The sequence below is a fragment of the Cydia amplana genome, chromosome 2, assembly GCF_948474715.1.
Source record: "Cydia amplana chromosome 2, ilCydAmpl1.1, whole genome shotgun sequence".
NCBI classification, from domain to species: domain Eukaryota; kingdom Metazoa; phylum Arthropoda; class Insecta; order Lepidoptera; family Tortricidae; genus Cydia; species Cydia amplana.
This window is the reverse complement of record NC_086070.1, coordinates 20858236-20880680: the sequence shown is the minus strand read 5'-3', so window position 1 is coordinate 20880680 and position 22445 is coordinate 20858236. Positions and strand designations below refer to the sequence as shown.

Here is a 22445-nt window from a genome sequence, read left to right as displayed (position 1 = left end):
CTGAAAAATTAAAATCTGATATTATTTGGTGGTTAGGAAAAGTTGACGAGGGAAATAATCCTTTATATTGTAATGATTTTGTAATGGAAATCTTTTCCGACGCATCTCTGTCTGGTTGGGGTGCTTATTGTAATAATAATGAAGCTTCCGGCTACTGGAAAGATCACGAGAAATGTTTGCATATCAATGAATTAGAGCTCAAAGCCGCTTATTTAGCCTTAAAAAGTTTCGCAAAAGATCAATTTGATACTAACATACTACTACGTATTGACAATATAACTGCCATTTCTTGCATTAACCGAATGGGTAGTGTCCAGTATGAACACTTAAATGGTATATGCAGAGAAATCTGGCATTGGTGTGAGAGGCGTCAAATAATGATTTTCGCATCTTACATTAATACAAAAGACAATTGTGAAGCCGATAGTTTGTCGCGTAAAAAGTTTCAAGATACAGAATGGGAACTTAATGCTAGTGTGTACAGTAATATTACTGATTATTTTGGTCTCCCTCAAATTGATCTGTTTGCTAGCAGGTGCAATGCTAAGTGTGATATCTTTGTAACATGGAAAAATGACCCAGAAGCATGGGCTATTGATGCTTTCACAATATCTTGGAAAAATATGTTTTTCTACGCATTTCCACCATTCGCATTAATAACTAAAGTTTTGCAAAAAATTATTAAGGAAAAAGCAGAAGGAATAGTTGTGGTACCATACTGGCCATCACAACCTTGGTTCCCCTTATTTCATAGATTAAAAAACTCTGAATTATTATTTTTTGGCCCGGATGTTGATTTATTAATCTCTCCTTTCAGAACTCAACACAACCTGCACCGCAGCCTGAAGTTAGTTGCCGCGAAGCTTTCAGGCAAACTCTTTTGAAAAAATCCTTGTCTAATAGTACGGTGGAAATCATGTTATCGTCGTTGTCCGATTCTACGTATAAACAATACGATAGTTGTATCAAAACATGGATATCATATTGTAATACTCATAATTATGAATATGATTCCGTTTCAGTCCCGATTGTTTTACATTTTCTCACAGATATATTTAATAAGGGTGCTAAATATGGTACCATAAACTCTTATAAATCAGCACTATCACTTTTACTCGGTAATTTAGATGATGATAGGATAAAACGTTTCATGAAAGGGATTTTCAAATTACGCCCTACAAATCCAAAATACAATTTAACTTGGAATCCAAGCATTGTATTAGACTACTTAGCACAGAAATATCCTAATTTAGATCTCGATTTAGAAACTCATTCAAAAAAGACTGCAACTTTATTGGCTTTAGTAACTGCACACCGAATACAAACACTTGCTTTAATTAAATTAAACAATATTAAAATATATTTTTCCCAAGAAATTATGATTACGATACCTGATCTAATAAAAACTTCGAAACCCAATTTAGCACAGCCAGTTCTGAGGTTACCTTATTTTGACAACCGGCCTGAAATATGTCCAGCTCGATGCTTAGAATCCTACATAAATAAAACTCAAATGTTTCGAAAGGATGATTATTTATTTTTAAGTTACAAAAAACCTCATTTGAAGGTTACCTCTCAAACAATAGGTAAATGGATTAAGGATATGCTATCTAAGAGTGGAATAGATACAACCATTTTTAGTGCGCATAGTACTCGACACGCAGCGACGTCTGCAGCCAATAGATCTGGGATCAGTATAGACGTCATAAGGAAAACTGCAGGCTGGACAGATTCCACCTCAGTTTTCGCTAGATTTTACAATAGGCCAATTATTGCCAATCCCAATGATTTCGCAAATGTAATCCTCTCTTCCAATAGTAATCTGTAAACAACAATTTTTTTTTACTTACACGTATTACCTACCTATGTATATGATTATAATGTTAACAAAGATGAGGTTAAATGTACAATGTACCTACCTGATTATTACTTATTCATTCTGAAACATTACAGTATACTTACCGATAAGCTATGTGATGAGTTTGTACAATTATTCATATAATAAATATGATTGACTACTAATGATTGTTTACTTACTTATTTGTTTACTCACCTATAATGGTGTACTTATCTCAATTTCACATTTTATTTTGTGCTCTGAACATCTACAGCATGTTAACAATAAATCGCAAAGAATGAAGCTGTTAGACATAATTGAAAATCAAACGAACTTACCAAAGTGAAGTTCGATGACAATTATGTAAACAGCTTCATTCGACGCGATTTATGCAAACCCTCCCTATACAAAGACATGTTTGTCTGCCCTACCCTATAATAATAAAATGTGAAAAATAGGTAGGTAGGTAACTCTAAACAAATGACTCGAGAGCGCCGACCGGACCGTTCAGGAGTGATGGTTTAGTAGTGGGAGTACAAAAAAAAAAAAAAAAGTATACCCTCTAAAAATCCGTGCAAGGCTGACGCTAGGTGGCGCTACTACAGCATGTTAACAATAAATCGCGTCGAATGAAGCTGTTTACATAATTGTCATCGAACTTCACTTTGGTAAGTTCGTTTGATTTTCAATTCTGGAAACGCATAAATGTAGGTACCTATACTTACAAGTATCGATACATGGGGTTTTTATCATTACTAATCTTATTGTTAAAATAGTTAAACGATACTATTATCCTGGTACTCTATACGTATGTAGGTAATGATAATATCAACAGTATTTTTATTGGTATTTTCTTCATCGACTTTAAAATGTCGCACTCACAGATTTTGGTTACGCTTTTAATGCAACATGTTCGATACATACCTGGGGGCCTATTCTAATTTAGAAATATGTACAAGTTGCTCATCTTGCCCGTACTCATTGATGGGCGTGAGAGGTCGTATATTTGTAATATTACTAATATACAACCTCTCACGCCCATCAATGACTACGAGCGAGATGCCAAATGACGCGGCTCCCCAGTAAATTTCGCGCAAACCAATCAGCGTGAGCGCTCTTTAAGGTAATATCTTAACAAGATCAAAACCTTAACAAATTGCTAAATTAGAATTGGCCTCTCGGAAAGCTATTCTTGGGTTACGAACAGTTTAGTATGAAATTTTTTCGCCTTTTTAAATTTTATTTTGTTGCTAAGTTGCACTACCCAGGGTAACTTAGCAAAATTAGATTTATTACTTTATAAGACACGATAAAGTTTAACGTTTAACGGTATTTAATAATTTTCTTGAAACTATTCCGTTGACATGATGTACCTAACGTAATAATAACACATTGTTTACCATATTTTGCAGCTATATTAATATTTGGAACCATTCCAAATAGGTTTTGGGGTTTCATATTGTTATATTTACGACGTGGCATATTTTACTCGCGAATTTTTACGTTATGTGAAAAATATTAAAATTGGACTTGGCCATTTTTGGCTCACCTACACTTATTTGGAATTATGGCTGAAACGGGGAGGGTGGAGGCGATAAGTGTGAAAACTTGGCTTGAAAACGACGGTGTATCGTCAGTTTCTTTTTTATAAGGCCCGTGGGACGGTTTCATAAGCTCTTGGTCTGGAAATAAATCGTCTGGTAAAGTGTAAACGTACTGGAGTGCTTATTTAACTGAAGTTTTTATGTTCATATTTTTTCATATCTCATGCTCTGAAAGTGGGTCATAAAATCTATAAAGTGGGCAGAAAGTGATAACGTTTCTCTGCTCCAGTATAGAAAAGTGGTGATACCCTCTATGTAAATAGATTTTTAAAGTTATTTAGCACTATTCATGTAAATTAAATAAAATTTAAGATAGAAATTGCTTATTTTACCCATTAAATTGTTGTTGGATGTATTGCCATTGACAAATCAGTAAATAATTAGGGTACTTTCGTTTTAACATGCCAGGCATTGTATAGCGCGTCTAAACTGTTCGCGATTCTATCCTCCCAATCCATCACTCCCCACCAGCGGCATCTGACGACAGAAAAATTAAGCGTCCGAATTGTTTTTTAAACGCAAATACTGTTGCCATCAATCATTCGATCGAGGGCGATTTTTCAACGTCAGTTTAAGAAGTTCTGAAGAATTGTGGAAGTTGATGTTTTATCACCTCTTCGATTGCAAATATAAAACAAAATACTTTGAAAAAGGAAAGTTACTGACGACCCAACATCCGTGCATTATTTACACATACTATTTGGAGCGACGTTCAGTTGAACCTAGTAATAATTAAAAATATAATATGAAAAATAACCAAATAGATGAAACTAACTAGAATATTACGTTTCATTAATACAGCTGAATTGGTTAATGAAATGTAGTTTAGTCACTTACTTACCGACATATATAACACCCTATGAGATAGAAAAATAGATAGATACGTTTTGATCGATTTGGTGGGGCACTGTCCTGGCCACAGATCGAAAACCTAACCCATTTCCAGTTACAGGGTGACTGGACAGCCCAGACAGCGACAGAAACGAGAGACAAAAAATATTTATATATTCAATTTTTATTTTTGAAGTGAAAACTTCTTTAGCGGCGCTGGGCACTTTTTGAGGTGGAGAAAAAATGATAAACTCGAGACAGCGTAAGGCGATCACGTGACCGTAAGATTTAGATGGCCACTCATTTAGATGGCATTTAAATCAATAAAGAAAAACTCAATGACATTACATGAAAAAGTTTCTAATCTTGTACAGGCTGAAATACGAGGATCTCACAGTTACATTCTAACTTTCGAAATCGCTAATAAAAGTGAACTCTAGGTACTGGTGAATAAAACTCAAAATATCATGACCAAATATATTTAGATGCGAGGTCTGCAAGGTAACTTTACAATTTCTATTCGAATTTTAATCAATTTAAACTAAACACTAAACACTAACACTAACAAACACTATAAATTTGAATTTCGAATTTTAAACAAGCTCACTGACCAGCAATTTCGGAACTAAAGTTTTTCAATAGAAAGGAGGATGGGTCAATTATACATAGTGCTGCAGACATTTTGGACTAGTCATTGAGTTTTCACTTCTGTCGGCACTCCCGACGTGCAACTCGTTGTTTTTTTATATTATAAATTATATACAACGGCTTGATATAACATTTATTCGTGTATCTGATATCAATTATACCAATTGTTTCTAAATTTAACCTACGGCTTAACTTTGCTATCATTAAAAAAATCCGATGATTTAAAATCAACTTAATTTCCTTAATGGTAAAGAAATATAGGTATAATATTAACGTGACCTACATTCCCAATTTACGTCATTATGTCACACATCATATCAAACATCAATCAATCAAACATCATAACCAATAACGAATGAATATAATATATTGACAGGAAACGGAACGATATAATGAACTTTAGCCCTCAACATGAGGAAAAGTCATCGTTATAAAAAAAAGTAGCAGAGAAAATCCGATTTCATAAGTAGATAAGTACCTGCTACCTATGTGCCGAAATGAGAATGTTCTTAAAAAAGGAAAATAATTAGAATGGATAAGACATTAAATCAGCTGTAGTTTACTTTAAAGTACGCCATACATTTATATGCAAGAAATAAATGAGCGTTCTATACTATTTCCTATAGGGTCACTTGTCGAACATTGAAACAATCGTACACAGTGAAATTTTGCGATATCTCGGAAACTAGGTGTTATCAGCTAGTGCCATCTGTCAAGCAAGGGCAGGCTCAGGGACCCCCAGCACCTCCCCAATACGCGAGCGCGCCTCGGAGAAGGAGCACGTTACTACGAGCGTTATTGTGAATTCGTGCGACAAAAGTAATATTTTTCATTTATGTTTCGCAATTTTTTACCAAGATATAAAGTCTAGTTTGGCGTTATTTCATTTTTTGTTGTGTTCTATGTATATTAAAGTTACTTTGGAGCTAAATATTTTCAAATTTCGTTCACTCTTTGGTGCAGTTTTTTTTTAATTGTTTCAAAAAACACCCCCTAGTCTCACAATGAAACATTTTTATGCAGTAAACAATGAAACATGATGTTCACTGAACACCAGTATCAGTCAGTACACAATGAAACAAACTTATTATTTTTTTAATTAATTAAAGACTATGTGCGAATTTTGTGAAACTAAAATACCATTAAAATTGATAATAATTTGTCTATCATATGACAAAATATAAGATACTTAACTTTAGAAATGGCTGAGATAGGATAGTTTATATGTTGAATGTTTCATTGATGGCAAGGTTAAGGTCACATGTCTAACATTGAAACAGTCGTTTATAAACACTATGTTGCAAGAAAGTGTATGATATCAAGCATGGAGATGCTTAAAACCCTCCCGCGTCCACCTAGTTGGCAATCATGCTCCGTGGACATAAAAGGCGCCTTTCTTGCGGCATGCCGTAAGTGCCGACCAGATTTTCGATTCACAATGAAACTTAGGTGTGCGTACAATGAAACAAGTCTTTCGCTTTTAGATATATCAGCAATCTTATAACGATTCCATATTTCGAAAACCTTTTAAATAACAAATTTCAGCCTACCACTATTTTCTCCTTTACTTTCTCATTAATTGATTGAAAGGATGTATGTATTAATGTAACTTATTTATTACAACGTTTCAATGTTTATTAAGGATGTTTCATGGTAGACTATATATATTACATCTGTTTCACTGTAAAAATTAGAGTGTTTCATTGAAAACATGCACAAGTACACAATGAAACAAAACACATTTTTCAAAAAAAGCTTTATAATACAGAAACTGTTAAAAATAAGTAGAAACCAAGAACGCCATATGATAGCCAAATAAATTGTTTATCTTCGTACGAAATATCACACTCATAACTTTAAAAACACCAGAGATAGGAAGGCTTGAACTTTTAGTGTTTCATTGATCAACAACTAACCCTAACTACTAATTCACAGTGAATAAAAAAACACTATAGCCAAGCGTTCCCAAATTAAAATAGCGAACAATTTCACACAAAATCAAACCATTATTTTGTGTGTTACGATCACAAACCGAGTAAAAAAAAAGCCAGCGAGTACGTAACGATAAACTGTAGAATTAAAAGGTCTGAAAGTTAAATCTAGAAATAAAAAAATCAACGCGATGGTATTTGTCTGAGCGAAACGGTCTGAAAGTTACAGTTCTGTGACAGACAGGCGTTCCAGGAACTTTGAGAATACCTACACCATTTTTAATAGAAAAATAAAGGTTCTCGCCAGTCCGATGGATAAAAATTTTTGAACAAAAAGTGCTTGCTTAACCCATTAGCGCCTACACTCACTTTTGGGAACCCACCATTTACCCGTGGGTACGATGGGCGCTAATATATGGGTTAACATTACATGTTAAGGATCGGTTGCACCAAACCGAGTGTTACCGTTAAAATGTACGCTAAATTTTATTGTATGGAAAGTTTCATAGTTCACTGCTGATTGACGTTGATCAGTCCGCTAAATTATGTAGCCTATCTATGCTAAGTTTGTAGGTACCGACTTGGCAGTATCAATGTAAATATTTTCGTGTCACAATTGAATTTTGGGTTCCGTATCTCATAAGGGAAAAACGGAGCTCGTTTCACTGTCTGTATGTCCGTTCCTTGGTAAAAATAAATTTTCTCTGAAAATGGACTTGCTTACTGGAGCGGTTTAGTTAAAAGGTAAAAATAATGTGACCCAAAGGTAGACGTTTTGTAAAACTTCTAAAAAATCTTGCAAACGATATTGTGTCACGTGTAACATTTTAAAAGAAATTGTTTTAAAATTATTTATAACTACAGGCGGATTTGGCTATGATCGTAAGCCTATAACAAAGCGCGTGTAAAATGAATACATAATAATTTCAGTCAATTCATCAAAATGAAGTACGATTAAAATAATCATGATTGCTTTGTTAACGAACAAACAATCAGTAAATGTGACGACAAAGGTATACCTGATTCTGACATATGTATTCAATTTATGTAATCATGTATAATATTTATTTATTTGCCTATTTAAAAATAGGATTTAGGTACTTACAAAGTAACTACAATGACTTCTTTGAGATAGAAAAGTAACGCTTGGAAATAAGTTATAAAATGCAAAGGACACAATAGACGTGACTTTGAAACTATGCATGTTAAATAGCCTCACCACGTAGTTTCAGACAAGCTTTTACTACTTTCAAAAGAATATAAATAAGAAGAAAACCCAACCCTAGGTCTTTACAAACTGGAGTACCTTTCAAAACAAATTGTTCCAAAGGCTTCATGAATTTGCGAAACTTAAAATTACGCATTTATATATATATATCTAGAACTTCAATTAGCTTAATGCCTTGACGCGGATGTGCTGGAAATCGTTTTTATGATTTTATGTTGTACCTGTTGCACAATAGTATTTTATACAATCGTGATATAATGGAGAGCTTTTCAGTCGAGTACCGTGTTTAGGCAACGAAGCTTGCTGAGTTGCCTAAGGAAGGTACGAGATTGAAAAGCTTGATTATATCACTATTGTATACAATAACTTTTTCTACGAGTCAACAAAAAAAAATACTTAAAACTAGTAGACGAATCATATATGTAGGTAAAAAAAAAACAAAAGTATACGTGTATACAGCTAAGATGCGCGAGCAGTCGCGATACCTTCATACTCGTACGCGACCCGACCCCCACGCCCCGCGCCCCCGGCCGGTTGGTCAACGACACCTTCTCGTAACTCATGAGGCCCTGGTACTTGCTCCGCGCTTTCGATGGGTCAATTTCATTATAGTTGACTAAACTGTATCGAAATGAATACATATTATAGTTGCCTAAACAGTATCGAAATGAATATTATAGTTGAGTTGGGGTCCCATAGTTAAAAAAAGTATGCGATTTAACTTTGGTATACGAAGTCTTAATTCAAGCATTGCAGTCGACGAGTAGAAAAAATACTATTAGGAACTTCAGCAAAACTCATTTACACCCTAAATACCTATCACTGGAGATGAAAAATCCTCTTATCGTAATGCCACAATACTATTATTGAAAAGTGCATTGAACGTTACGACATCTTCATTTCTTCCACGCCAACGGGCAAAAAGGGCGCTCCCGTTTATCTGGGGGCACGGTAGTGCCCCCGCCAAGACGAGCAAAGCGAAGCGCAAGGGCACTACATACCTTTTCTCGAAGCGCTTCGTCGTTTTTTTGAACCCTCATAACTTGGGTTTGGATTATGCCAGATAAACAAAATTCTCGGGATATGATGTCAATAATGGACGTATTAAAGGTAAAAAATTTCAATTGCATAGCTCTTATACTTAAGATTTTATTCATATCTAAAATACCCCAATTTCGTCACTGACTCACTCACTCACTGTTGATCATCAAAACCTCTAGGGTACTTCCTGAAGTCCTAGGAAGCTGAAATTTGGTATGTAAGATAGTATTAGTACACAAACAACAAAATAATTCAAAAACTTGAAATTTTTTGCCCCTAAGGGGGGGAAAAGGGGGTTGGAAATTTGTATGGGAAATCAATAACCGCTGAACCGATTTAGTTGAAATTTGTATGTAGATAGTTTTTGTAATGGGGAATGGCATTGAATAGTTTTCAACCCCAAAATCACCCCGTAAGGGTGAAAAGGGGCTGGAAAAGGCGTTAGGGGAAAAGGAGGGTTGAAGTTTGTATGGGGAATCAGTAAAAAGCAGATTGTATAAAAGATGCCCCGAGGTACGTATTTCAGGATTTATAATAGTACCTTAAATCACACTCGCAACCCTTTAAATTAGGGGATGGAAGCAACTTACAAAAAGAAGTGAAATCCCACCAAAAACATTTTCATGTAAAATGTTGCCAAGACGAAACCATAAGGCTCGCACTGACAAAAAGTTATCAGATCTCTTGTAGAGCCAAGCTTCTAACTCTACAAGCCCTAACTTCACAAATTCTACACCTTAGTCAAAATATGTGGCTTGGCCGTTTCGTTACTCCAAGAACTATTGTATTATAAAAAATAATGAATAGTGAATACATTTTTCACCTTACGTCCATGTGACAATAGCGAAACGGTCAAGCCACATATTTTGACTAAGGTGTAGAATTTGTGAAGTTAGGGCTTGTAGAGTTAGAAGCTTGGCTCTACAAGAGATCTGATAACTTTTTGTCAGTGCGAGCCTTATGGTTTCGTCTTGGCAACATTTTACATGAAAATGTTTTTGGTGGGATTTCATTGTGTAAAATAGATTCACGTTGAAATATTACAGTAACGTGATTTTATTAAGGAAAAAGTGTTTTTTTTTCGTGTCAGACCACGTAGGGCCATTTGTTTCTACTGAATGGTCTATAGAACTTTGTCACCATTATACGTCAGACTTCCAATCAGTTACTTTATTAGTATTGGTCAAAATAGTCACTAATTCAAGATTTTCTCGTAGGATAATGTCTATTACTTAGTTAAATGGCTTTTCTTTTACCTACTTTGCAAGAGATCGACTATTTTCTCTTGTAAACTTTAGTGTATACTTATTACAACATCTTATTTGTTTTGAACCATTTATATAATACTATAAAAACCGGCCAAGTGCGAGTCGGACTCGCGCACGGAGGGTTCCGCACCATCAACAAAAAATAGAGCTAAACAAGCAAAAAACCGGTCAGCCATCCAAGTACTGACCCCGCCCGACGTTGCTTAACTTTGGTCAAAAATCACGTTTGTTGTATGGGAGCCCCACTTAAATCTTTATTTTATTCTGTTTTTAGTATTTGTTGTTATAGTGGCAACAGAAATACATCATCTGTGAAAATTTCAACTGTCTAGCTATCACGGTTCGTGAGATACAGCCTGGTGACAGACGGACGGACGGACGGACGGACGGAAGGGCGGACAGCGGAGTCTTAGTAATAGGGTCCCGTTTTTAGGGTTCCGTAGCCAAATGGCAAAAAACGGAACCCTTATAGATTCGTCTTGTCTGTCTGTCTGTCCGTCCGTATGTCACAGCCACTTTTCTCCGAAACTATAAGAACTATACTGTTGAAACTTGGTAAGTAGATGTATTCTGTGAACCGCATTAAGATTTTCACACAAAAATAGAAAAAAAAAACAATAATTTTTTGGGGTTCCCCATATTTCGAACTGAAACTCAAAAAATGTTTTTTCATCAAACCCATACGTGTGGGGTATCTATGGATAGGTCTTCAAAAATGATATTGAGGTTTCTAATATCATTTTTTTCTAAACTGAATAGTTTGCGCGAGAGACACTTCCAAAGTGGTAAAATGTGTGTCCCCCCCCCCCCTGTAACTTCTAAAATAAGAGAATGATAAAACTAAAAAAATATACGATGTACATTGCCATGTAAACTTCCACCGAAAATTGGTTTGAACGAGATCTAGTAAGTAGTTTTTTTTTAATACATCATAAATCGCCTAAATACGGAACCCTTCATGGGCGAGTCCGACTCGCACTTGGCCGCTTTTTTACCCTTTGGGTACGGAACCCTAAAAAAACCTTGTAGGTCGTTACACTATAAACAAAGTGAATAATAATAAAACTAGTGGCTCTGTGAGCTGTAGACCTCGCGAGCATAGCTTATTGGGACCGTGCACGATGACAGCACCACACAGCGGTTTGATCAATCAATAATACAAAGATTTTAATTTATTAAAAAAAAAATACGAAGTTTAAGTGAAAAAAAAAAATACAAAAAGCTATGTCTTACTGGGGATCTTACCCAGACTTTCTGTGTGCAAACAAAAAAAGCGATTGTTTACAAAATGCGCCATGACAGTTCTTAGCTAAGCTGACGAAATTCGGCTACTCATTCTCGAGTACAAACTAAATATCTAAATACCGTCTAAACCAGCAATACAATTTTTCTGCATTTTTTGCCATTTACTATGTAAATATGTCTCAAAAAGAAAAAAACTCTTATGACACCGATACGCCTATTTGTTTAGGCGGGAGCTATCACGACTCCGCCATTTTGAAAAATTTCCAAAAACCGGATCGACAAAATTTTTTTATTTAGTCATAGAATTCGGTCACAAAATCTCACGAAAAACGGTTAAGAATTGCGACCTGTAGAGGAAAACATCCGGACATACGAAAGCAAAATGCCCGAGTCAAAACGTAGACCTTCGCTACGCTGCGGTCAACTACCGACGACAGCCCTGTCTGCCTTGATAAGGATGCGATTGAATTACGATGCGCAATGAGGTAGAATTGCAGTGACTTAATTGGTAATTGTTTGTATCCTGACAGTTATTGAATCATATACTGGATAGATTGGGCACACATACATAACCAAATTATAGTTCGATAAGAAATTGTAGAAAATTATTGAGGGCGTCACTTCCTACGTAACTAGGTATGACATTTTTGACGTAAAATGCTTAAACTTGGCAACAATTTAGTGTGGAATCTTTTTAGTTCCTTTTTATTTAATTTCTACTGTTTTATGTTCCACTATAAGTACAAAATGCGTGCATATTTTTTATATTTATATGTAGGTAGGTATGCAATATTTTATTATTTAATAAGCCGTGGCTTTGTTTTGTCGTTTTCTTACGTTATTGAAGTTATTTTTTCGTAGAAATTCGTGTTAAATTTTTTACATTCTCACAATTCTTGTATAACACGATTATAAGGTATAAAAATAGCAGCGTTTTACCTTACAATAAAACGCTTATTAAGCGAAATACCTTATTTGAAGCCTATATTTCAAATATTAAATAGGCTTCAAATAACGGTACTGAAGCTTAATAGCAGCGTTTTACCTTACAATAAAACGCTTATTAAGCGAAATACCTTATTTGAAGCCTATTTATTTGAAATATAGGCTTCAAATAACGGTACTGAAGCTTAATGATTTATTTCGACGTAAACAATATATGGAGGAGACAGTAAGAGTTACATAAAAAATAAGATATGTCGGGAATCGTGGGCGTATCATACTATCAGGAGCACACTCAGATCATAGAAGGTACTAGATATCTGACGGAGGCGTGGCGCGTGTCGCCGCAACATGGTCAGGCGGACCATTTTTCTTTCCGCCGTAAGACCAGTAAGACAGTCGCAATGTAGCTGTCGTAGAAAAATGTGCTCGTCAATTTACGTAAAATGCCGGTTTGTAGCGTTGTTTCGTGTAGAAATAGGAGTGCTAGCAAAAACTATAGGGATCATGGAGTTACATACCACATGTGAGTACATTTTTTTTACGTATTAGTCAATAAAACAACACATTTTAACAAATAAATCCAGTGACGTATGATTTTACTCAGTCGGACCATTTTGCCAAACAAACGCGTGTCAATTTAAATATGCATTCTACATTGACGGCTTAGCATGGAAAACTATTTGTAGTGTGCTAGGCAACGGCGCAATGCATTAAGCCGCTAACGATATCCACAACGGCATTATTGTTTCTTGGTACGGCCGCTAGCAGATTCCCTTCTTTCCGCAAGGAACTAGAGTGGCGCTCGGCTCGTGCATAATTGAGGTTTAAGCGTTATCGATAAAAATATCTGGATATAGTGTGTATGGAAGTAATTATTTTTCAATTAAAATTTTACTATTATTTTGTAGTAGTATACCTATTAATTGTTAATAAAAATTCAGTAGGTAGGTACGTCAAAGAAAAAAACTGTTTTAAATATTATTTATTACATTGTAGTTTATACCTATAAGTAGGGTTTGCAATCCGGATCCGAAATGTAAGTATGAAATTATCCGGATCTGGATCCCGATCCGCGGATCTTCTCATACATATCGGATCCGTCGTGAAAATCCTACTCGCGTCTAACGACAATCCCAAAGTAAACAATATTAAACAAACAGTAAATAAAATCGTTACTAAATTTTATACCAATTATGTTAGGTACGTTTTGATAAACATATAACAAGCTTTCGAATCATTGCTATTTTTTTATTAAAAGCTTTGTATTACATTCTATCAGTAGAAACCTTTGTGACAGAACTTTATGGATTGAATAATATAGGTACTTACCTTAATCGTGCCTTAAAAATCTTAGCTCGCAAATAAGGTCAAATGTTTAAAGGTAGGTATATAAATTAAGTCAATGGCAATTATTACTTACTTAAAACATTTTAATGCCAAAACAATAAAGTCATGTTTAGAACATAATACAAAATATCGATAGCTGTTGTAAATTTATCGACTTGTCCTACTCTCTAGCGTCGCCGCTCTTGTCCTTTACCCCACGCGGTTCGGCCAATCACAGCGCGTGAGTTGGTTGTCTGGCCACGCCCTCAGTGATGTGGTGGGGTACAGTTGGAGACACCGATTCTCGTTGAAATTATGCTTCGTTATAAATCTCCTTACTTCTATGATCTGAGGGAGCACATCAGAACCTTCAATCATGGATGACGAGCCCTCGTCAATGAAATACGTTATTCAACTCACAGTCTTTACTGGATTCTGATTCAAAGCACACGTTACACTTCTTATTCAAAGCAAACCAGTGGATTAGACCCAGGAACGACAGACGTCATCTTCTCGCGTTCTTTCTCATCATGTTCTAGACTGAAGATTGATTGACAGCATGACTTCAATTGTTCTGGATTTCATTTGTTTTTGACAAATAATAACACGATTATTAATCCCGAGTCCCGTCGTCGTCGGTCTCACAATTCTCATAATTCTCTCATAGTTCCAAAATATTTATTTTTTACATTTTTTGCACAGTTTTCTATTTAACCAATATATTTGTATAATATAAAACCAATATAAAGTTTTTTTTATTTTTATTTAAAAACAATTTAAAGGTAATCAATTTACTATGTTATCCTTACAAACACAGTAGGCATCCAAAAGCTTATCGATAAATATCTATATGAACTCTTATTGATATGATTTCATATATTAATATTATGTTAAAGACACTTTTCATTTGCCGTCCTTTCTAGTAACACAACATATTTACTAAATGTTGTTTACATTACCTTTGTTTGTTTAATATCCGCCTTTAATATTTTGAATGTGCAAATAATTATGATAAAATTCTCAAGCTGTCTTCATAGAATCTTCGTCACTCACGACTTTACTTACTCGTATCTTTATTGCGGCTGATTAAATTCGACTGCTACTGATACCATGACGGATAAAATAAATATTTTGTCTATATTTAAGTATTCTCAAAATAAACACATTAATTGACTTTGTTAAACTATTACTTTGAGTCGTTGCATTGCAGTAAAACGTTAAATGTGTTAAGCAGTTTTTGTGAAACTTAGTATTTTTAAATTAATGTATAACTGATATTTAGTACTGAAGATTTTGGATCACACAAAAATTAATAGATATAAAATGACAGCTTTGGGAGATTCTAAAAAAGGTACCATATATAAACAATGGATAATTGGTATTATTGGTGAGTTTTAAGAAATATAACTGCTTTGATTTATCTTGCATCCGATGATTGTCTTATTTTTTAGTCTAAAGGTGACAGTCCATTTCCAACCGCAGCTGCACTACTGTTCATTTTACTATGGAAATTGACAGTAACAGCGACGCGTTCAGTACCAGTAGTGCGTGCAGATGCGGTCAGAAATGGAATGTTACCCTAAAGGTTACATTCTTATTGCGACTGCCGCAATGTTGTAGTGGTGGGAGACGGACGATGTTACCTGTCAATTTCTCCGATAAATTGAGTTGGTGTCGTTGCGTTGCCACATATAATAGTGTTCGCGATTGAAACTTTCAACTCCATCACTCATTTTATCTAGGGATTGACAGTAGCTTTGCCCGTTGCAAACGGCACACGAAATCGGAACGCAACCTTGCCAAAGTTTCTACGTTTAACAGTTTTATATACAATGTTTTTAACTTTTCAATGCCAAAAACCAACAGATGCAACTCTTTTCCCCTTTTCAATACCAAAGTTTCGTATAATATTGCATGTCACCGTAGGCCCGTAAGTGGGATTTTCTCCCCGCTAAGCGAGGAGAAAATCTCACTGCCTGATGGCCAAGGCAAGACGTAAAACTTTAGACAAACCACGGGCGGTAATTCGTAAAGCCCCAGATTGCATATTTATGGCATTATTAAAATGCACAAACACCTGCGATCTGGAGCATTCACGAATTGACCTCCCTAGGTATGTAATGTACTATATAACTTTAGGGGGAAAGTGGCATGATGGAGTCAGATTCTAAAAGAGCCATTTGAATTATTTCGGCAGTTTTGGAGCGATTTTATATGCGTGAAATGTTTGTAGATGACAGAAGGTTAGTGTTCGTTCTCACAAAAAAAATTGTACAATAGCCCGTTCCAAAACTACCAAGATCATCCAAATGCCTCTTTCAAAACCTATCTCCTTCATGCCACTTTCCTCTTACATATATATAAATAAATATTGACTTGATGTTTTTAGCTGGAATACCAGTACTAACGTACGGTTTGCAAAACGGCTGGATGTCGCCTTTCATCATTGTTCTCCAGTCAGCGAACAGCCCGTCTGGCTACCCCCTATCTAACTACGAGATTACTCTTATTGCTAGTGGTATTAGTACTGTAGCCATCGGCACTGCAGTATTATATGGTTACATAGCAGATGCTTTTGGTCGACGCTTGTCTTTGATCCTAGTAGTACTTCCACAGATTGTAAGTATCTATTGAATTTTTATAATAATGTGACCAAAAAAATTATAGTTATTACACAAAAGTTTGGACACCTCGAATACTCGTAAGTCAGTAAGTAGACAAAGCATATACCTACCGAAAAAAGTGTAGGTACTTTAGAAATAGGAATAGAAATTGTTTATTTATGGCGAAAAACAGATAAAAAGAGAAACAATAAACAAACTTACACATAACATTACAACGTATAAACTTTAGGTATAAACTTCAAATAAAAAATTCTAATATATTCAGGAAGGTAATGTAGCATAGCGTAAAATCAGAATAAGACATTTACCGCAGTAGGAAAGCCGTAGCCATCTTAAACTGTTCTCCGACATACAATAAAAAAACTTTGAACTTTGTATAAACTGAACTAAGTTATAGCCGATCCAAATTTACAGTTATTTTTCATCGGCAGAAGCCTTCGAGACTTGTTTACATATAAACTTATACTTGTTGTCTTTATTTACATAATTATTTTTATTTCAGCTCGGCTTCGCATTAAAGTTGGTGTCAGCCCATCCCATAAACCTACTCATATCGCAGGCTTTTTGTGGCATTGCCGGTGGCGGAGTATTTTGTGTTGCTCCTGTGTATATAAAAGAAATTGCACAAGACTCCTTAAGAGGCATTTTGGGATCCTTTGGTATACTTCTACTGGTACATATACATTTCTAAGAAATAAATTGCGACGACTGACTGACGATAATGGCGACTGCAACAGAATTAGTACGTTCGTCACCACATTGCTGCCGCAATTAAGACATTCGATCCGTCACTCATTTTATGAAGGCAATTGACAGATACAGCGGCGGCGTTGAAGCTGCAGCAATAACGTAACCTTTATTAATTACTGACCTGTCTGTCTGCCTTTCCTAACATAGTAGAAAAATAATTATTTTTGTTTGTTTTTCAGAGCATAGGATTGCTCATAATGTACGCGATGGGAGCATATATGAATTACTATACCGTTCTCTGGATAGTTACGTGGGTCCCCATCTTCAATCTAATTGCACTATTTTTTATACCCGAATCTCCTGCTTTCTTGGTGAAGAAAGGAAAAATTGAGGTACTTAATCTTTTTTTATTTAAGTGCGAAAATGAATATATAAGAAAATTTCTTTAGGTATGCAAAAATTCTACTAACAGAAGAGTCAATAATATGTCAGGTACATATTGTATTGAAATCTGTCCCGTTGAGTTAGCAAGCAAATATACGTAGTGTATGATCTTTTTCTTCTGATATAACTGTATAATAAACAACAGCCATGTTATATATTTTTTGCACTCCCGTACTTTTATTTGTCATTTAAAGGGTCGTGCACACACCTTTAAAACCCTACCTTATAGTTTTCAAGACAAGTCTTTATTCTTTGCCCCAAAAAATAATTTCTGCATACACGCAGTATCTTTTTGGCGATTTTACGATACTTCGTGTAATGACCACTTAATGAAATACAGCAGTGTTGCCAACCTTATTTTAAATGTCATCACTGACAAATAAGTGAACCATAGACTTGTTTTTTTTTTTAATTTCATTCATTCATTCATTCTTTTTCCGCCCGTAAGTATCCTCCATTTTTGCTACTTCTTGAATTAAAAATATTAGTTAAATTTACAATTTTATTTCAAAGTAAGTGCTTGGTCGTAGAAAAAAGTATTGTATGCAACGTGGCTTAACTAAGTCAAAAAATACTCGTGGCGTCTTTATTAACAATTTTCGGCTTCGCCTCAAATTGTTACTCAGGCCACTCGCCGTTTATGACCTCTCTTAAACAACGGTTGCAATACTATTATACTATTAAATAGAAAGCTGCTAAAGTGATGGCCTGGCTAAGAGGAGTAGAAATAGACGACAAAGAAGTAGAGCGGGATATTATGATTACCAAAAATGAAATTGCGGAATATGAAAATCTACCGCCAGTGTCTTGGAAGTCTATTTGTAAGTATTATTCTAGTACCTATTACACATATGATTTTATAGTAGCAAAAGTTTTAATTTTATTTAAATGTTTGGCTAATTTTGCACGAATTTACCGACAGAAAATTCGACTTCACTAACCAGTTTGAAATGCAATTACAAATAGTTACAACTCGAGGAATCATCAGAACTGGGCTTTGACAAATCATAGAAACCCACCAAATAAATATTTTTCCAAATCGGTTCAGCATTGACGGAGTTCTGTGGTAACAAACAATAAAAAAAAACCTACAACCAAATTAAGAACCTCTTTTTGAAATATTAAAGTCTGTTAAAATTGTGTTAGCAATTCGTTTACCTACCCTATTATTATAAAGAATTAATATTTTTTTAACAATTATAATAATGACATAAGCTAAAGGTTTTTTTTTTTACTTTCAGTATCTGAACAGACATCACGAAAAGGTCTTGGTTTATCGTTTTTAATGATCACACTGTTAGACATGAGCGGGGTTTACGCTATTATAACCTATGCGTCAGTGATCCTGAGAAACGCTGGAGTAAAATTGGCCCCAGAAGTTCAAGCTTTATCTTTTCCAGCTCTCATGACATTAGGATCTCTATTATCAGTTCTTACTATAGAGAGATTTGGAAGAAAGGTAATGTAATATTTCACATGATCGTTTTTTATCAGGCATATAACACTCTTTATCTGTATCATATTCAAAATCGGATGCCTAATATATTACGTAGTTTTCTACAGCTATTGTATAATTGCAATTACTGTTTCATTGTTAAAGTATTTTATTTGTCATTTTCAGCCTCTAATTATGATAAGTGCCATTTTCTCTGGTATACCATTGGCCATGTTGGGGGCACTCATTGTCGTACAAAGAAATGGAGTATCTTTGCCATCATGGCTGGCAGTAGTCTGTATTGGTATGTGTTTGTACTCAAGTGGACAGCATATGCCTCTGCCATACGTAGTCATATCCGAAATGTTCAGCATGCAGGTAAATTAATTCATATTTACTCGTTGTAGTTCGGTAGTATAATCAATTTGCTTGGTAATTACATAATTAAAATCTTATTTTTATATACATTTAATACTACACGTACTACCTACATCATTTATCACATTAGTACATTACGATACAAGTGCGAAAAATATAAAATTCGAAACACGTGGCGGTAAATTATAACACGACCGAAGGGAGTTGCGAATTACGTATTCGCACATGTATCGTACAACGTTTTACAGTACCATATGGTCCTTTAAATTTTCGACATACATAGTTACGTAATGTGCTAATTATCGCACTAGGGCGGTAAAGGAGCACCATATATACTGTAATAGTACATTACATACCTAGGGGTGATTTCGTAAATGCTCCAGATCGTAGGTAATATGCCATAAATATGCGATCTGGGGTTTAACGAATTACCGCCCGTGGTTTGTCTAAAGTTTTACGTCTTGCCTTGGCCAGGAAGTGAGATTTTCTTCTCACGTAGCGGGAAGAAAATCCCACTTACGGGCCTAGGGTAACGTAAAGGTATTTTATTTTGTTTCAGCTAAGAACAAAAATTCTCGGCCTTCTCGTATGCTACAGTTGGGCCGTCTGTGCAGTACAAGCTATGATCTTTGCGCCGATCACCGAATACTTTGGCATGCACACTATGTTCTTCGGGTTTTCGTTGTTCAATTTTATAGGAGTAATCATTGTTTATGTGGCTTTACCTGAGACTAAAGGGAAGACTCTGGTACAACTAAGCAAAGAACTAGAAGGCAGATGCGAATGAAAATTTATTTATTAAATAAGTACTTAATTTTATCACGAGTGTGTTGTTTTCCACCTTCGAATAATATTTATTACGAACGTTCGTGTCATCTAACATCTAGATGCGCCATATCTCGCTCCATTCGAGGCGTTGAAACGATGGTCGCTTCTCCGACAAACTAGACCTCATTATCATGGATACTGACATTATGAATAAAACTAAACAAAGAGGCGTTTGTTTTATATTTTCAGATTTAGGGTTTCATTCATCAAAAGGAAAAAAACGGAACCCTTACAGGATCACTCGTGAGTCTGTTTGTCCAATTATTATTATTTTAAGAGTTATGAGCGAAATAAAACAAAATGGCGAACATATTGGAAGCTCCACTTTCCTTTTAACGCAGTTTTCGATATTATCAGTAAGTCATTTTTTATAAAAAAAAATGAATAGTAGTTTTGTTTATTCAAGCTTGACAACTGTATTAAATCCTGAAACAGCCCAGTAATTCCAGTATAAATCCAATTATAGGACGAATTACCAGCATGACGTCATCGAGGCTAATACTCTCATGTTTCATTGAACAAGAGCGGAATGGAGCCGAGCCAACTGGCCCGGTGTGAAGCCAAGAGTTAACGGGACATTATGATTCTGTGGCATAGACGGCGTAGGCTTTGCCGATAATATTTTAACCTATGCTGCAGTGGGATTTATAGCCTCTATGAGCTTATAAATAGAGATTTCATATTTCATTACATATATACTTGGATTATTTTTTTATAATATTACACATATCTAAATCCTGCAAGGACATTGAAATACTTGCGCAATGAAGTCAGAACCAGAATATATTAAAATTAACCTATACACGGTGGCTAAATAATAACTGCATTACCTATACGAGTAGGTACTACACAATACAATATATAATAATACTTAGGTACGTAACATTGCATGTAACCAATATTTGCAGAACAGCGTAACTAGGTATTTAGACTACATAGTTCCCAATAGGATGTTGATTTGAGCACCGGGTTGAGCCTAAATGGCTTAGCTCAGTATTAGCGTAGATAGATTGAATCTGATAAACGATTAGTTATTCTTTAGTGAATCTCTAATACTCGTTAACTAAGTTGAATAAACAGTTTCTGTGTGATATTTGCACTTAATATTGTAAAACAATCACAATTACCTAACCTTCTCTAAAACTACAACATACAACATATATGTATTATGAACTTCATATATCTACATAAACGCATAGGGACCCTGTTTTCAAGTGACTGTTGTCAAAGAAAGTTTCATTTGCGCAAATAAACACACATTTTCCTTCAATAATGCTTCAGCGCTATACACCTTATTAAGAGAAACGAAAATAACAAGGCTGACTGACGGAACACGATTTTCAGTCTCAATAAGTATTCGACTGTAATACAATCACTAACAGAAAATACGCTGTAACTCGATATTTTGCTTGCCTCTGAAAGCCAAAATAAGGGACGACTTGACGTTAAGAGTACAATCACTGAAAAGGGACCCTTTGCAGTTGAATTAACTGGCTGCCCCTCAATTATTTTATCAGCTTGAAAGCAGTTTCTTGATTAAGTTAGTTTCAATTTAATTTCTTATAATTATTATTTATTGAGAAAACCAACAGCGATACTGAGTTTTGGTGTCGTCTTGGGTAGTTCCAGTCGTTTTTTGCCAAGTTCTTAAATTAGTCGTATTCTGCTTTCGTCACCCATTCTACATTCGTCACGTTCGTCGATGGTCTTTCTCATCTTTGGTCATATTTGTTGTTAGCCTTTTTCTTATTCCAGCTCATTCCGGTATTGGTCATCATCTTCTTTGGGCATGTTCGATGTTAGTCTATCTCGTTTTCAGTCTCATTCGTTATTTGTCTGTTTTTTTCGACTCGCTCATTCATGGACTAAACAATACATGTCATTACATGACTTGACAAACGTCTTGGTGATTGGTGCGTAATCTCACGCACGAATTTCATTTCAATTCACCTGCACCAATCAGCGTGAGCGATACTTATTTAAGGTCGTATGAAAACAACATCTAAACCGTAACATATTGTCAAATCCTCCTGGATTTGTTATGAGTATGATCTGTCAGTGTTAAAAGTGACGTCTCTGGTTTAAATCATATTCAAAATCTGTCGTTACAATCAGAGAATGCGTCCATGTCCCATGGAAATC

General features: G+C 35.2%; 2 protein-coding genes across 2 annotated transcripts in view; one reads left to right on the top strand and one right to left on the bottom strand.

Moving 5' to 3' along the window:
- The window catches only part of LOC134660074 (zwei Ig domain protein zig-8-like), a 146365-nt gene that overhangs the window by 64123 nt on the left and 59797 nt on the right, over positions 1 to 22445 (bottom strand). The gene's annotated exons all lie outside the window — the stretch shown is intronic.
- LOC134662200 (facilitated trehalose transporter Tret1-2 homolog) lies at positions 15222 to 20294 on the top strand. Its single transcript, XM_063518468.1, has 8 exons — positions 15222 to 15291; positions 16294 to 16523; positions 17031 to 17201; positions 17458 to 17610; positions 18351 to 18483; positions 18904 to 19121; positions 19284 to 19475; positions 20035 to 20294. Exons 1-8 carry the CDS (start codon positions 15228 to 15230, stop codon positions 20260 to 20262), a joined length of 1389 nt encoding a protein of 462 aa, XP_063374538.1. The 5' UTR covers positions 15222 to 15227; the 3' UTR covers positions 20263 to 20294.

Coding starts and splice junctions, on each gene's coding strand:
- LOC134662200 (XM_063518468.1), top strand. CDS start 15,228: ATGACAGCTTTGGGAGATTCTAAAAAAGGTACCATATATAAACAATGG. Junction 17,611..18,350: donor TGAAGAAAGGAAAAATTGAG/GTACTTAATCTT, acceptor ACTATTAAATAG/AAAGCTGCTAAAGTGATGGC. Junction 18,484..18,903: donor AGTGTCTTGGAAGTCTATTT/GTAAGTATTATT, acceptor TTTTACTTTCAG/TATCTGAACAGACATCACGA.